This window comes from Temnothorax longispinosus, chromosome 5 (genome assembly GCF_030848805.1).
Source record: "Temnothorax longispinosus isolate EJ_2023e chromosome 5, Tlon_JGU_v1, whole genome shotgun sequence".
Lineage (NCBI taxonomy): Eukaryota > Metazoa > Arthropoda > Insecta > Hymenoptera > Formicidae > Temnothorax > Temnothorax longispinosus.
This window is the reverse complement of record NC_092362.1, coordinates 6,107,778-6,122,521: the sequence shown is the minus strand read 5'-3', so window position 1 is coordinate 6,122,521 and position 14,744 is coordinate 6,107,778. Positions and strand designations below refer to the sequence as shown.

General features: G+C 38.9%; 1 protein-coding gene across 2 annotated transcripts in view; it reads right to left on the bottom strand.

Moving 5' to 3' along the window:
* Nucleotides 1-7,891: 7,891 nt before the first annotated feature.
* Nucleotides 7,892-14,744, bottom strand: part of LOC139813761 (uncharacterized) — a 28,861-nt gene continuing 22,008 nt past the window's right edge. For both annotated transcript variants that reach the window (XM_071779455.1, XM_071779454.1), the window contains 4 exons: nt 14,143-14,444; nt 13,492-13,891; nt 11,720-11,835; nt 7,892-11,484 (listed from right to left, as the gene is read on the bottom strand). In XM_071779455.1, the coding sequence (XP_071635556.1) occupies nt 8,890-11,484; nt 11,720-11,835; nt 13,492-13,891; nt 14,143-14,444 (3,413 nt within the window). In that variant the 3' untranslated portion in view covers nt 7,892-8,889. The remainder of the gene's footprint in view (nt 11,485-11,719; nt 11,836-13,491; nt 13,892-14,142; nt 14,445-14,744) is intronic.

The window sequence follows — 14,744 nt, the reverse complement described above, 5'->3', positions numbered from 1 at the left end:
TGTCGTAAATATTTTGGTGCTTTTAGTAGCAGCTGATTTTTAAAGCTGGTTTTATTTTACGTAGCGAGTGATCTGCTTCCAAAGCAGCGTCGTTTACGCTGTCACAGCTTCCTCCCTAATGTGAGATGTATTATTAATGATATTGCAATCACATTAGCGCTAATTACGATATTTTATGTCGTTTTTGAATGATGTTTATATCTGTGGTGGTTGCCGAGATATAAGCGTTTAATGAAAATAAGAAATCGCTCGGCGCTGCTCGGCGCCCGAACGTTGAGATTTTGCGCGCTTTCTCGTCTTAATAAACGGAAACAAATAATTGCCAATAATAAAAGTGAGCAATTCTAATAGAGTAGAGAGCACGATCTAAACAGTGCTTTTTGAATCATTTTTCTGTCTTTTACGATTGCCGAGATATAAGGGTTTTATGAAAGTCAGAAATCATTTGGCGCCCGATCTTTACGGCCAGCTCGCGCTTTATTGCTTTAATAAACGAAAGTATATAATTGCGAGTAATATAATTGAGTAATACCAATAGGGCAAAGTATAAAGTACAAAGTCTTTCTTTAATTATCTTTCTATCATTTACGGTTGCCGAGATATAAGCGTTTTATGAAAGTTAGAAATCATTTGGCGCCCGATCTTTATTACGGCCCGCGCGCGTGCTTTATTATGTTAAATAAACAGAAGGGCGTAATTGTTGGTAACAAAATCAAGATATTATAAACTAAACAGTCCTTTTTGAATCATCTCAATATCTTGGGTGGTTGCCCAGATATTTGCGATCAACGAAAGGGGAGACTTTTTTTTCTCGCGCCAAGCCAGCGACACATGGCCTTGACCGGCTTGACCTACTTTCGACGAACAGCTGTACATTATTGATCTACTTTCTAAATTGGCCTTGACCTAGATCGCCGAGTCCGCGAACGCCAGCGCGCGCCCCGTCTATCCCTAAAATTCCTCAGAAATCGCTCCTGTTACGCGGGAAGCATGATGATGCAAGGAGGGTGCAGTAGAGGTATTCCAGCAGCGCAGCACGCCTACCCCCACTTATTACCCATCGCCATCGGAACGGCGCGCGGTACAAAATATTTCATGTCGTTGTTGAATGATGTTTATATCTGTGGTGGTTGTTGCGATATAAGAATTTATTGATTTGTTGATTAAAGCAATATGCGTTTTAAAATTCTTTATCGTTAAATCTTGTTCAAGAGATCATGCCTTATATTAAGAAGCATACTGTTAATTGGAACAAACAATGTATTATTAATTTGTAATGTATTTTGACAAAGATCTGGACGATAATCGTTACTGAGATATTAGTGATTATCATTAAGTACCTGATGCAATATTTTTTATTTGTGTTTATTAATTAATAAAACAAACGGTTTACTAAAAACTTGAAGGTTGTATATTTCATAGTTCGAAGAGAACATTATTCATTACTCCCTCACCCCCCTTCCCCCACCAGTTAATTCCAATTTGTTTTCGTCTTTATTGCTAATTTTGCGATATTCGTCCTTATACATGTTGCGTGCGCGTGAATTATACATTCATATCTCTATGTATACATAAACTTGGAACATAACACTACCGTGTCTCTTGTTAAGCAAATGTAATTAATAAATTATTACATTACTAATTTAATAAACAATTTATATTAATATAATATTAAATTACTATTAAGTAGTAGCGAGAAACATATTGTGTATTCGTTAATACGCTTGAAAGATCGAAAAAATTATGGAAAAAATTTTACGTTATAAGAAAAGCGAGAATCTCGAGTTTAGAGTCGTTTTTAATTCCTCAGAAATCGCTCCTGTTACGCGGGAAACATGATGAGCAAGGAGGGTGCAGTAGATATTCGAGCAGCGGCACGCCTACCCCCACTTATTACCCGTCACCGTCGGAACGGCGGCGCGCGGCGGCCACGGCGCGGATGCCCAGCCTACGGCCAATCAGAGCGCTAGCAGGTATGCATAGAAGGGGCAGTAGGCTCTCGCGCTCTGGCCAATAGCAGCGTGACTAAGCGGAGGCAATGTGGGGAGGCAACACCCTCGTTTAGAATACCTCCGTCAACTTCCTTGCCTAACATGCTATGCTGATACCTTTGCCGATTTAAACGGTGTTTTCGACACCAAGAATCTCCGCCATTTCGCCTTTCGCTTAATCTCTTATCCTAATACATACTTTCAACTATTTTTATGATCTGTTGTGCATCTCTACGATACGTGAATAAATTCTTCTATTGTTTAATTTTAACCTAACATAAAAATATGAAACTTTTGTTATTATTATTATTATTATTATATTTATTAATTATATTCGTTTAAATTACAAATAATTGACGCGTATGTGGCACGCAATAACGCTCCAATTCATTTTTCACGTTAAACATGGACACCATAGCGAATTGAGAAGACCCGTAATATACGTGTTTTTCGCAAAACAGCAGATATTAACTTACATTACTTTGCTAAAAAATTTCTAATTATTTAATAAAGATTAAAAAGTTCGTGAAACAATAAGCGTTGTGTAAACGTATATTTCTTGAAACTTGTTTAGTATCGGGCGACGGCATTCGTCGCTCTTTTCTCTCATTGCCGCGTTGGCTAGAATTATGAAACAATATTCTAGAACCTTTTATCATTTAACCTTGTTCGATAAAGCATGCCTCACATTAAAGGACAGATAACAATGATAAAATTAACGTATTTCTCGAGATTCCTCTCGTGTCATTCATCGTACATATCTCGGACCTTTTGTCTTCCCGAGCGCCGCCCGACGGCACTCGACCCTACCTTTTTCTCGTTACCTAGCATTATGCAACGATATTCTAAAACTTTTTATTGTTTAATGTTGTTCGAGAGAGCATATTTCACGTTAAAGGATACATAACAATGATGAGATGAATGTATTTTTCGAGACTTGTTTAGTGTTGTTTGTCACATTTCGACGCTCCCGATTTTCTCGCCGAGCGAACAGCAACAGCATGCGCGTAGCTCCTTCTTCTCGTTGGTTAGCATTATGCAACAACATTCTAAAACCTTTTATCATTTAATCATATTCGAGAGAGCATACTTTGCATTAAAGGATACATAGCAATGATAAGATGAATGTATTTCTCGAGATTTGTTTAAGTGTCGTTTGTCACACTTCGGATCGTCTATCTTCGCGCAAAGCGCGAGCGACGGCATTCGTATAGTTTCCTTTTCTTCGTTGGCTAGCATTATGCAAAGGCATTTTACAACTCTTTATCGTTCAATCTTGTTCGAGAGAGCATGCCTCACATTAAAGGACACATAACAATGATAAGATGAATGTATTTATCGAGATTTGTTTAGTCGTTTGTCACATTTCGGACCGTCTTTCTGCCGAGCACGAGCAACGAGACTCGTAGTTTCCTTTTTTTTGTTGGCTAGTATTATGCAAAGGCATTTTATAACTCTTTATAGTTCAATCTTGTTCGAGAGAGCATGCCTCACATTAAAGGACACATATGTTAGCAATGATAAGATGAATGTATTTATCGAGATTTGTTTAGATGTCTTGTCACATTTCGGACCGTCTACCTTCTCGCCGAGCACGAGCGACGAGATTCGTAGCTTCCGAAAATAAAAGCAGCTTATACACACAAGAGAGCTCTAAGGTACTGTAATACAGGATATAGCTTATATTATAGCTATATTGTGTGTACTCAATTTTACTGTTACACATATCCATATGTATTTATAACACGTATACATATTATAATTGTACATGTATTCCTACAAGATATATTCTATCTAAAAAAGTATTATGTTTTTAATTTGTGCATGAAGATTTGTTAATCTCATTGAAGCAGTGTTCAGCCAAATGTTCCTTAGCGGGTTTCAATATGCTTATTATTAGTATAACAGGTGTTACGGTATGTTAGCTTCATTCATCTTAATTATAATAATATATGATAATGTTCTATTTTCTATTTCGTTCGATAGCGTACGTTGAATGTAATTATTAATATGAAAAAACTGATTAATTGCTTCAACATCTATGTAATTTAAAGATTAGTAAAAAATAAAAGTATTTTAATGAACAATTTAGTAATATTAATTAAAAATGGATGCGTAGATTTAAAATTAAAATATTACTTATTCCTTTGTAATTACAATGTTAAATGTTTTTAAGGCAGTCACAAATATGGATAACCCTGAAGAGTTTTTAAGACAAATAACATTTTCATGTGCATTGTTAGTACATCTATTTTTCGTCTAATTGACCATAGCACATATATTCACACCAGTTTGTACGTACAAACATTTTGGTATTATAAGAAAATCTTTAATGTGATCTCGTGGAGTATATATCTAAAATATTCATAAAATGAAGAAAAAATTTAGAGCAGATAATACATTTTGTAAATATAGCGAATCGATGAGTTTACAAAAATTTTTGTATTAAATACTTAAGTATTCTAATAAAATGAGTCAATCTATTCTTGCTTATTTTCAAACTAAATAAAAGAGGAACAATTCTAATCTATATACTTAACTAAAAATAAATTCTATAATACATTGCTTCGAGAATGATCTTAAATACAAGTCATTGTAATTTATTTGCAGAATAAACGTAGCATGCCATGGTATCAAACTTAATCTCGAACAAGAAAAATCTTAATTTTTATGATAATGAAAACGCAAGAACCTTATGTATTAACAGCAGGAAAAATGGATTTGTTATATCCATAGATTCTCTACGTACGGTAAGTCATATATAGCATATGCATATTATATACGAATATGTGTGTGTGTGTGTGTGTGTGTGTGTGTGTGTGTGTGTGTGTGTGTGTGTGTATATATATATATATATATATATATATATATATATATATATATATATATATATATATATATACATATAGTTCGCTCGGCGAGAAAGCTAGAGCGTCGAAAAAGTGACAAACGTCACTAAAGAAATCTCGAAAAATACGTTTATTTTATCACTGCTATGTATCCTTTAATGCGAAGCATGCTCTCACGAACAAGATTAAACGATAAAAGGTTTTAGAATGTTGTTGCATAATGCTAGTACACGAGAAAGAGCAGGTAATAGCGCCGAATGCCGTCGGGCAGTGCTCGACGGGAAGATAGAAGTTCCGAAATGCGACAAACGATACTAGACGAAGTTCGAGAAATACGTTTATTTTAACATCGCTATGTACCCTTTAATTAATGCGAATTATGCTATTTCGAACAAGATTAGACGATAAAAAGTTCGTCCGCATTTCAGAGTTTTTTCCTTTTCCAACTACCGCCCGACAGCATTCGTCGTTACCTCTTTCTGGTTCGCTAGCATTATGCAACAGCATTCTAAAAATCTTATTTGTCTAATTTTAATCAAAAAAGCATCCTTTTACTTAAAAAGCATATCAATGTAAACATTACGGCACTTTGTAACAATTATTTAATTCCGTACGCTGATTTAGAACACTTGGTTTTTTTTCGCTGGTTTACTTTATTCACTAATATTTCGAAACGTATTATTTTTAAATCTTTGAGCAGTATACCATTTATTGGCACTAACATTGTAATGTTAATATTTTTTATGTATTTTGTCTAAATTTGACAATAATTACTAATAGGATGTTATTATATTTTTCAAATGAAACAAAAATGCAATTTTTAATATACCGATGAGATAGATTTGAACAAAGTTAGTCCATAAAAGTTTTATAAAAAATAGTAAATTTGCAATATTTAATTTGTGTTTATTAATCAATAAAACAGATCCTTTATTAAACTATTTAAGGAATACTTCGTTGTTTGAAGAAAACATGTTCATATTACAGTTGATGTCAATTTGTTATCGTTTTATTGCTAATCTTACAAAATATGTTGCTACATTTTGCGTGCGCGTAAATTATACATACATGTATGTACATATCGCTGTGAACTTGGCATAAGATACTACTGTGTCTTTTAATAAACAAATGTTATTAATAACACAATATTTTAATATTTATTATTAAGTAATAGCGAGAAATATATACATATAATGTATTCGCCGAGGCGCTTGAAAGATCATAAAAATGTGAGAAAAATAGTTTTGGGTTATGAGGAAAGCGAGAATCTCGAATTTGCAGTCGTCTGTAATTCCTCAGAAATCGCTCCTGTTACGCGGGAAGCATGTTGAGCGAGGAAGTTGCAGGAGGTATTCGAACAGCGCGCAGCGGCAAAACGAGTTTGCAGTCGTTTGTAATTCCTCAGAAATTGCTCCTGTTACGCGGGAAGCATGTTGAGCAAGGAGGTTGCAGAGGTATTCGAACAGCGGCACACCTACCCCCACTTATTACCCGTCGCCATTGGAACGGTTCGCGGCGCAGATGCCCCTCCCACGGCCAATCAGAGCGCTGGCGGGTATGCTTAGAGGGGTCAGAGGCTCCCGCGCTCTGACCAATAGCAGCGTGACTGAGCGGAGGCAATGTGGGGAGGCATCACCCTCGCTTAGAATACCTCCGTCAACCTCCTTGCCTAACATGCTATGCTAATACTTTCGCCGATTTAAATGAAGTTTTTGACATCGAGAAACGCCATTTTCGCCTAACCTCGTAATAGATTATATGTATGTATATAGGCGCGACCCCGTATCACGATCGATAGCTGAATCTGTCTTGTCAGACGATAAATCTGTCGCGCCTCTTTCATCTTTCGCCGTCAAACGGCATGACAGAACGTCGAATCATGTGAATCAGCGTCATTTTTTTTCTTTTATTCTCATTCTCCCTTTTTGCGTACTTAAGCTTCGATTTAACCCTCTAATGATAATTAACGTCGTCAGATGCGACCCATGATGGGTTCGTCTATTTTTCATTTTTTGTTTTACTGCAATTATTTAAAGCAAGTTAATAAATTTTATTGTATTTCAAAATATATCAAACGTGTATTTTCGTCAAGACGCTTTTTTAATATAAGTCGTTTTATTTTCGACCCAACTGGCCAATTAAAACAAGATTGCACGACGTTTCGACCGAATTCCGGTCCTTATCAAGTGCTACTGTAACGATTTTGTATAGTTTTTCTATTGTTAAATGTATTATTTTCTCTTTTGTTTAGTTTTGCGTTTGTCTTGACGTTGTCAGGACACCACGTCAACGATGCAATTTGTTATGCGGATCGGTGTAACTTAAATTAATAGCACTTGATAAGGACCGAAATTCGGTCGAAACGTCGTGCAATCTTGCTTTTTTAACCATGATTAATCAAGGTCGTATATTGTCTTGACGATTATAGCCAGAAGAAAAGATAAAAAGTAAATTAAACCGAGATTAAAGTTATCTGCGCTAATAGAAATGGACGATACTCCGAAACTATAATATATACTCAAATTAAAAATCCTGCAGTAAATCGAAGTTGCAGTCGTGTTATCATCTTTTTACTCGTTTCTAAAAAATTACGAGATTAATATATATATGTATAGAGCTCGCGATAAAAGTCAGGAGTAAAGATTTATATATGTATTTCAATATTGTTTTCTTTTCTTATTTTTGACACAAAGCAAATGTAGCTCACAAAAATTCGATTCGCAAAAAACTTTTCAATAATACTTCAAAATTCTTCATACAAAATACGAAAACGATTTCAATTTATTTATGTCGATTAACATGGTAAAAATAATTAATTAATTAAAATTATCTGTATGTCTGTCAAACCTTTTTAATTATAATTCAAGTCTTCATATGAAATACAAACAATTTCATACGGAAATTGTTTAAGAAATTATTAAAAAGAAATGAAAAATGATAAATGTATAATCGCAAAAGATGGACAAAGTAAAATAATGGCGTCTCCTTTCTTGCCTTGATTTTTTTCTTCTTCCTTCCTCTCACATTTGAATATAAATATTAGGGGCACTGTTGACTTTAAAAATTGAAACGTTTTATTCATATTTTATAAGCAAAAACACAACAAAATTCAAGTACACTTATTCCATACATGTTAACTTCAACTAAAATATAATTGTACAATAACATGACTCGTGTGTGTACGATGCAACGCTTTAATGTCTTTATGAATAATCGGCATACAATCGGATCGGACGCATCCGATGAATGGAGGTCGATAATTTCGTGAAAAGGAATCTAAACGAATATGCGCATGCACTGATAAGGATCATCATCATCAAGCGGACAAGGTCTCCCACGCGCTTCTCTCTCTCTCTCTCTCTTTCTCTCTCTCTCTCTCATTCTCTCTTTCTCTCATCAATTTTAACAAGTCTTAATCGCACCTTGATATCTCGCTATTGACTATTATCAAGGAGAGTGCTTTGAAATAGTTACAAAAACGGCCGCCACAGAATAAGGCACACAATTGATGCAACGCGCATTTTTTTTCAACAATGTAACGATATATATTCGTACTTATTCTTTAATGTTACTTTGATGTGAACAAACGTCCATAAAGCTACGCCTGATCATCTTGGAAATGATTTATATGTATTCATGCTTAAGGAAACTAGAACTTTGCAGGAACAATGGTGTCTACATATTGATGCTGTGTGACATTAGGTTTCGCGTTTTTTTTTCTCCCCCCCTCGCTTCCCCCGTTATCATCTTCACCCAGCACTGTCTTATATGTCGCTATTCGATTCATTCTTTTCTTTCTCTTTATTATCGTTATCGTTAATGTGTACTATCGGTATTTATTATCGTTTTGCGTTCTGCTAATGCCTCGAATGACTTCTATTTACACATCCCTCTGAGGTATGTTGCGGGCGTTATGATATGGGATACATGACTTCGCGAACCACGTCTATCAATCGACCTATAATCGCGATTATGCAACCTAAGGTACTCTCGATCTATCCCTGGACACAAATCAACTAAAGCGTGAGCTATCGTCGTAACGAACGATATTATTGTATGTTGCAGCACACCGCTCTGCTCGGTATCGGACCCTCGCCGTTCTGACCGTACAACGGCCGTTGCCGGAACATCTTCGTATCGAACGATAAGAATGGCGATTTCCCGGTGTAACAGCTCTCGTACGCCTCGAACGCCTCGTCGATGGGTATCTTCTCGTTCCCTATGGTAATGTCCTGATTTTTGTCCGGTATAAAGATCGGGATTTCCTCGCCGCGGAAATACCCGATTGTTTTGTCCTCCGGATCATTTGGCACTGTTCTCGACTTCGTCGAGATTACCGACGTGCTGAACTCGCTCGACTCCTCCTCCGTATTGACGGTATCCCGCGCCAATCTGTAATACCTCTGCACATGTTCCACGTTAGCTCGTTCGATCTCGATGTTATCGTCCTCCGCCGCCTCGCCCTCGCATAAAACCCCCGGGGTTTGCAGCATCCTCCTCGGGGTTATCACAGGTTCCACAGTTTCCGCTTCCCAACACTCCAACACGTCGGGCTCCTCTATGCTGACCGAGGACGCTATCATTACGCTATCGTTCTCGTCGTTCTCGCTGCTGGTCTTCTCGCGTATCTCCACGTTTTTGTTAATCACGTCGATATAAGCAGCGGTCTTCGCGACGGGATTATCATGATCGTTAAACGGAACAGGTTCGTACGAGGAGGTCGGTAACAACCTACCGTCTTCCGAGATGATAATCTCCCCCTTCTCGAACGTCCGTACGCTCACCATACTGCCCTCGCTTGTCTCTTTGCCCTCCTCGACGTTTAAATTATCTATACGTCTCATCTTGATGTCGATATTCTCAACGGGATTTTTACTGATTTTTCTCAATGTCTTCATTCGTTTTGCGTTAACTCTCTTCGAGTTTATCCGAGAACTTAAAGCAACCCTCATACCCGCAACGCTATCCTCCTGAGTAAATTCGCAAACGTCACCAACATTATTCTTCGGCTTGTCTCTTGATCTCACGCCAGTGACAAAGTCCAACGAAACCAACGAAGAAACCAACTGGCTCTGCGTCTTCTCATCAACGTTCTTGTTCCGTTTGTCGTTTCTCTTTGCCTTTGTTTTTCTTTTCACGACTTTCGCGTCCCTCTTTCTTCTGCCGATCGATGCCGAATCAGTTTCCATCTCATCGTTCCTGGCGTTGATGTTGTTGTTGTTGGTCTTTGCGAATTCGCCGCAGCTAGCCGTGCGCGACAACGTAACGTTGTCGACGCCGCTATTAGCAGATAGTGCAGGCATGGGGTTGCCTTGCAAGTTTTTTGGCGGCTTTACATCCATTTCTTCGTCATCGTCCTCGTCTGTCTCGCTCTCCGAGGTTGACGCTGATGTTACGAACAGATCGGGCGAGTTCGCTCGACGCAGCCACTCCTTTACCGCAGCCGTAACGGGATACTTCTCCGACACCCGAGTCTGGCTCTCAAACCCGGAATCCTCGTTCGAACCTTCGACTGTGACTCGGCTTGTCGCTTTAATCGTGTCCTCGTTACATACCTCCGATGCGTCTTCCTTGTTCGCCACTTTCTGTTCCGTCTCGCCCAGCTTATCGTTCACAATACTGCATTTGCAGTCTGCGTCCGACAGTTCAACGGCTTCGACCTGTTGTATGAGCATCTTATTCTCTACATCCAGGTGCGCGGAGTCATCTAAGTCCGGTCCGGGCGTACTCTCTCTCACGAATTTCAGACCTTTCTTATATTTCCTGGGCAATCCAAGTGATGTTGCTCGTGTAACGGACGAATTGTTGCAGTGTCGCAATCGTTGAATTTCGTCTTTTTCGTTGATATTTATCGTTGTTAAATTGGAGCCATTGTTTTGAGGACTTACCGATCTCGACTTCGATGCCCTCTCTGTCAAGTCAGCAAGATGTTCGTAATTCGTATCGCCGTTCGTTAAACTTTCTTGATGATGTCTAACGCGATTACTCAATATATCTGTATTAACGTCGCTGCTATTATTTTCGAATAGCTCATGTTTCACATTGGCACTAGTCGAATCGCCATCATTCTCCATAGTATCAGTTCTGGAGGGCGCTACATCAGTCGGAGCACTGCTCCTTATCTCTGTAGTCTCGTTCGTCATTATCGCTTCCACATTCACGACTAGATGATTCGCTTGACCGTTAATTTCTGTATTTCTGCTTCTTGGCGTATGTCCAACTGCGACTAATTGAATGTTCTCTAAAGACGTCTTCCTCACGATTTGCTCCGAGTTGCAGATTGCCATTTCTTCCTGGTTCGTTAGACTTTGAGCAGTTGACGAATCACACGTCTCGGTCTCGCGACTGGCGGATTCCGTTTCGACGTAGGATGATACATCCCGTGCGTCAGTGACAGACGACGACGTGACTTCTTCGGCCACGGTGGTGACGATGGATGTCGAAACAGGACCAAAGGGGATTCGCGATTGCAGGTCCGGCCGCAACTGAAATTCCTGGCACTCGGGATTGAGCGGTCGATTCGCCGCCGTCGTCGTTGCAGTCGCGGTCGAGGTCGGACATTCTGACCAAGGTAATCGGGAAGACGATACATCATTATCACATTCGGAACTGTATTCTCCTTCTTCCTCATCTTCGGTGTTACCCTGTTTAATCAGAAAAAAAATTTAATTTAAAAAATGCCAAGTTTTACCAAGCGATATTTCAGTGAAAAATATCTCGCAACAAAAAATAGTTACGAGATATTTCTGGTATTCATATTCATACCATCGGTAATATATATTATTGCTGTTATATGTTAATCATTTCTTCCACAAAAGCAATTTAAGTGCTTTAACAGCATTTATTTTACTTTGCGTTAGGTGAGTTTTGCCGACTTACCAAAGTAGGTCTTCTCTGTTTTCTTTTCTTTTTCTTCTTTCTTCGCTTGGCGCACGCCATTGTCATAGCTGTTACGTCCATAGTTCTCACCAATGGCCCGCCCTGGATGGTAACACCTTGGAAACAAAAGAAACGGTCGCGCGTTATCAATCTGTCGAGGGACACGGGGAAAACTGTCAACAAATAATATTTCAGTGCGATAATTGGAGACCCGATGAGCGATTATGATCAGGAGCTTAAATGAGCGACTAGAACGTGCCGGAGTTGTCGCGAAAAGTGAACTTGGCTTCTCGCTGCTTCTCTGTGCCTTCCGACTTCTCGTATATCGAAGCGAACGACACGCAAGTGTTATTTTTGACGAGTTCTATTTAAGATGTAGCAACGCGTTGCCGTTGCCAAACTCTCATCTCATGTCTCTCGCGCAGCCAAAACATATTTCCGACGTTAAATTGTGCCGGTGTGACCACGGGACGACGTATCTTCTCGTGCGGTAGCCGCGAGTCAATGGACTCTCGTATGAGATATGCTTCGTTACTGGTGCAATGTGAGAACAATGAGACAATACGGCGTGTCGCAGCTGTGAAAAGTACATCGAATGACACTTATGCGAGTGACATATGTCGTTAGTCGCGAGCGACAAACAGACAAATCGAGCGTGTACAGAGTTGGAACTTTAGGAACGATCGTGAAGAATGAACTGCATGTACCAGGCTAACTCTCGACATGAAAAAGCGCCGAGCAATCTCATCGATACGATCAGCCTCATTTCACGAGGCTGCGGGGACTCGAGGCTCCCGTTTCCACGATCGTGTCTAAAGCGTGGTACCTTTTTTGCGAATTATTACCTTTTACCTTGAATGTGGTAGAGGCACGGTGGTAATAAAACAGCAATGATGCCGATGGACGGGACAGAAGTCATGAATCGGGGCATATCCCTTTCCTTTGGCCGCGCTTCCGATCGACACTGTTCTCGTTTAACATTAGAAATAGGTACAATCAAGCGTACTACGGCCAGTGTAGCGCAGTACGAGGAAGGAGCGTTCAATCCGCACATATATAAATAGTTCAATAATTGCGGTACTCAATAATTGATCGTTACTTTTTCATACAATTTTTTCATTCCATTCTCGTTATTAGTCTAGCTTTTAGTTACGCAACGATTGATTGCGTACAAAATGAGTGTCTCGCATTACTATTCTTCCTTTAAATCAAATCTTTAATCGAGTTGATATTTCCTCTAGAAAATTATCGAGATATTTAATAGCGTTTGAATATAAGCAATAAAGAGTTAAAAACTTTTTGAAAAGTAAATTTTAAACTTGCTAACAAGTAACAAAATGTTCGGACAATTATAAATAAGCTTGACTGTAATAAAATCTAACGAACTCTAATCATACTTTATTTCAATTTTTACTATTTTATTATCCACATTAAACAGTATAATCTGAATTAACTTTCAATAATTAACAAACATTATAAATTCTAGTAAATTTTTTCTTTTTAATGCATAAATTGCGAATTTCGATCGCGCTAGCATTCCTTCCCCGAAATGCGCCTCTTTCTCTTAAACGCAAACGTGGGCAACAACACACTTGTCCGTTGTTCCGTCCATCCGACTGTGAACAGAACGAAGGCTACGAGGGCAAATGTAGGTCTGCTCATGCAAGTAGCAAAGAGCAAGTACAGATTTTGCCAATCCGTATATCATAGCACGCGCACATTACTCAGGGGGACCGCTTCGATCCTATAAATCTATCTATTTCGTAACTAACCATTAACGTTGACCAAAGGAGGCCCGAACATGTAGTGACCAGGATACATGTACGGCTGCGGCACGGCCGGCATCATATGTGACATGTGCACTGGTTCTTGCATCAGTAGCGGATCCAGGTAGGGATCGACCGTTGTCATGCCGTTCTCCAAATGTTGCTGCCCGTCGAGATGCAGCTGCTCCGGTGGTTGTTCCTCCGCGAGCTGCTCCTTCACGACGTGCTGTTCCATGGCCGCGTTATTCGCCTCTTCGGGTTGCTCTTCGATCTCTTCGGCTACGCTGCCGCTGCAGCTAGCGCTACCAGTGCCGCTTTCATTCCACACGTTGTTGGAAGCTTCCGCTGTCACTATCGTGCCGTTCTGTTCCTCCACTATCGTGACCGGTTCTGTACTTTGATTAGTCTATAAGTAAATAATTAAATAATAATTAATTAGATATATTATTATTATAATTGTTTGGAATTAATACGAAACAAGTTTTTCCCACGTATCTCAGAATCTCAATATTATTTTACAGTAACAACCAAACAATCTAAAATACTCTTAATAGATTACAAAATTATAGATAATATTTGCATTTCTCTGAAATTTATGCGGATTTATTTCAATCGAGCATTTAATGGAGATATACAAGTGAGATTTCGGGCTATTACCTGATAGTCCATTAAACAATATGGTTGATTGGCAAGTTTAGGCACGAAGGCAGGATTAATCCATTCAATCGGTCTTAGAGGAACCGGGCCGCAGGGTACAGTTGCTAGAACGCTTGGTCCAACTTGAGCAGGTACTGGTGCAGGTCCGACCAACATCACAGGATATTCGTAATAGTAGCCGCTCGCATGATCGTAAAACGTCCCATATCCTAGTTGCGCTCCTGGCTCTACCACGGGCGGATATTCTGCCGTTCCGCTGTCCCTATCCAATAGTTGCTGGTCCTCTGTAGTTTCACTACCGTCTGCAAGGATATTATCGTTTAAACGTCTCTCTAATATTCGTTTATCGGCAGACTAAACATATTAGCGAAAGGATGATAAAAACTTTCTCCTAAGCAGTGCCGTTGTAGAAAAAACGAAAGATGCAAGCTTTTCTTGAATAGATATAGAGTAAAATGCGAGTAGACGCTCAGACATTAGAATTCATGTTTCAACAATAAAGTTTCAAGATATCAGAATTAAACGTACAACATACAATAATGGCAACTTATAAAATTGGAATATTATTTATTAGAAATATCTTATTAGAATATATTTTAACT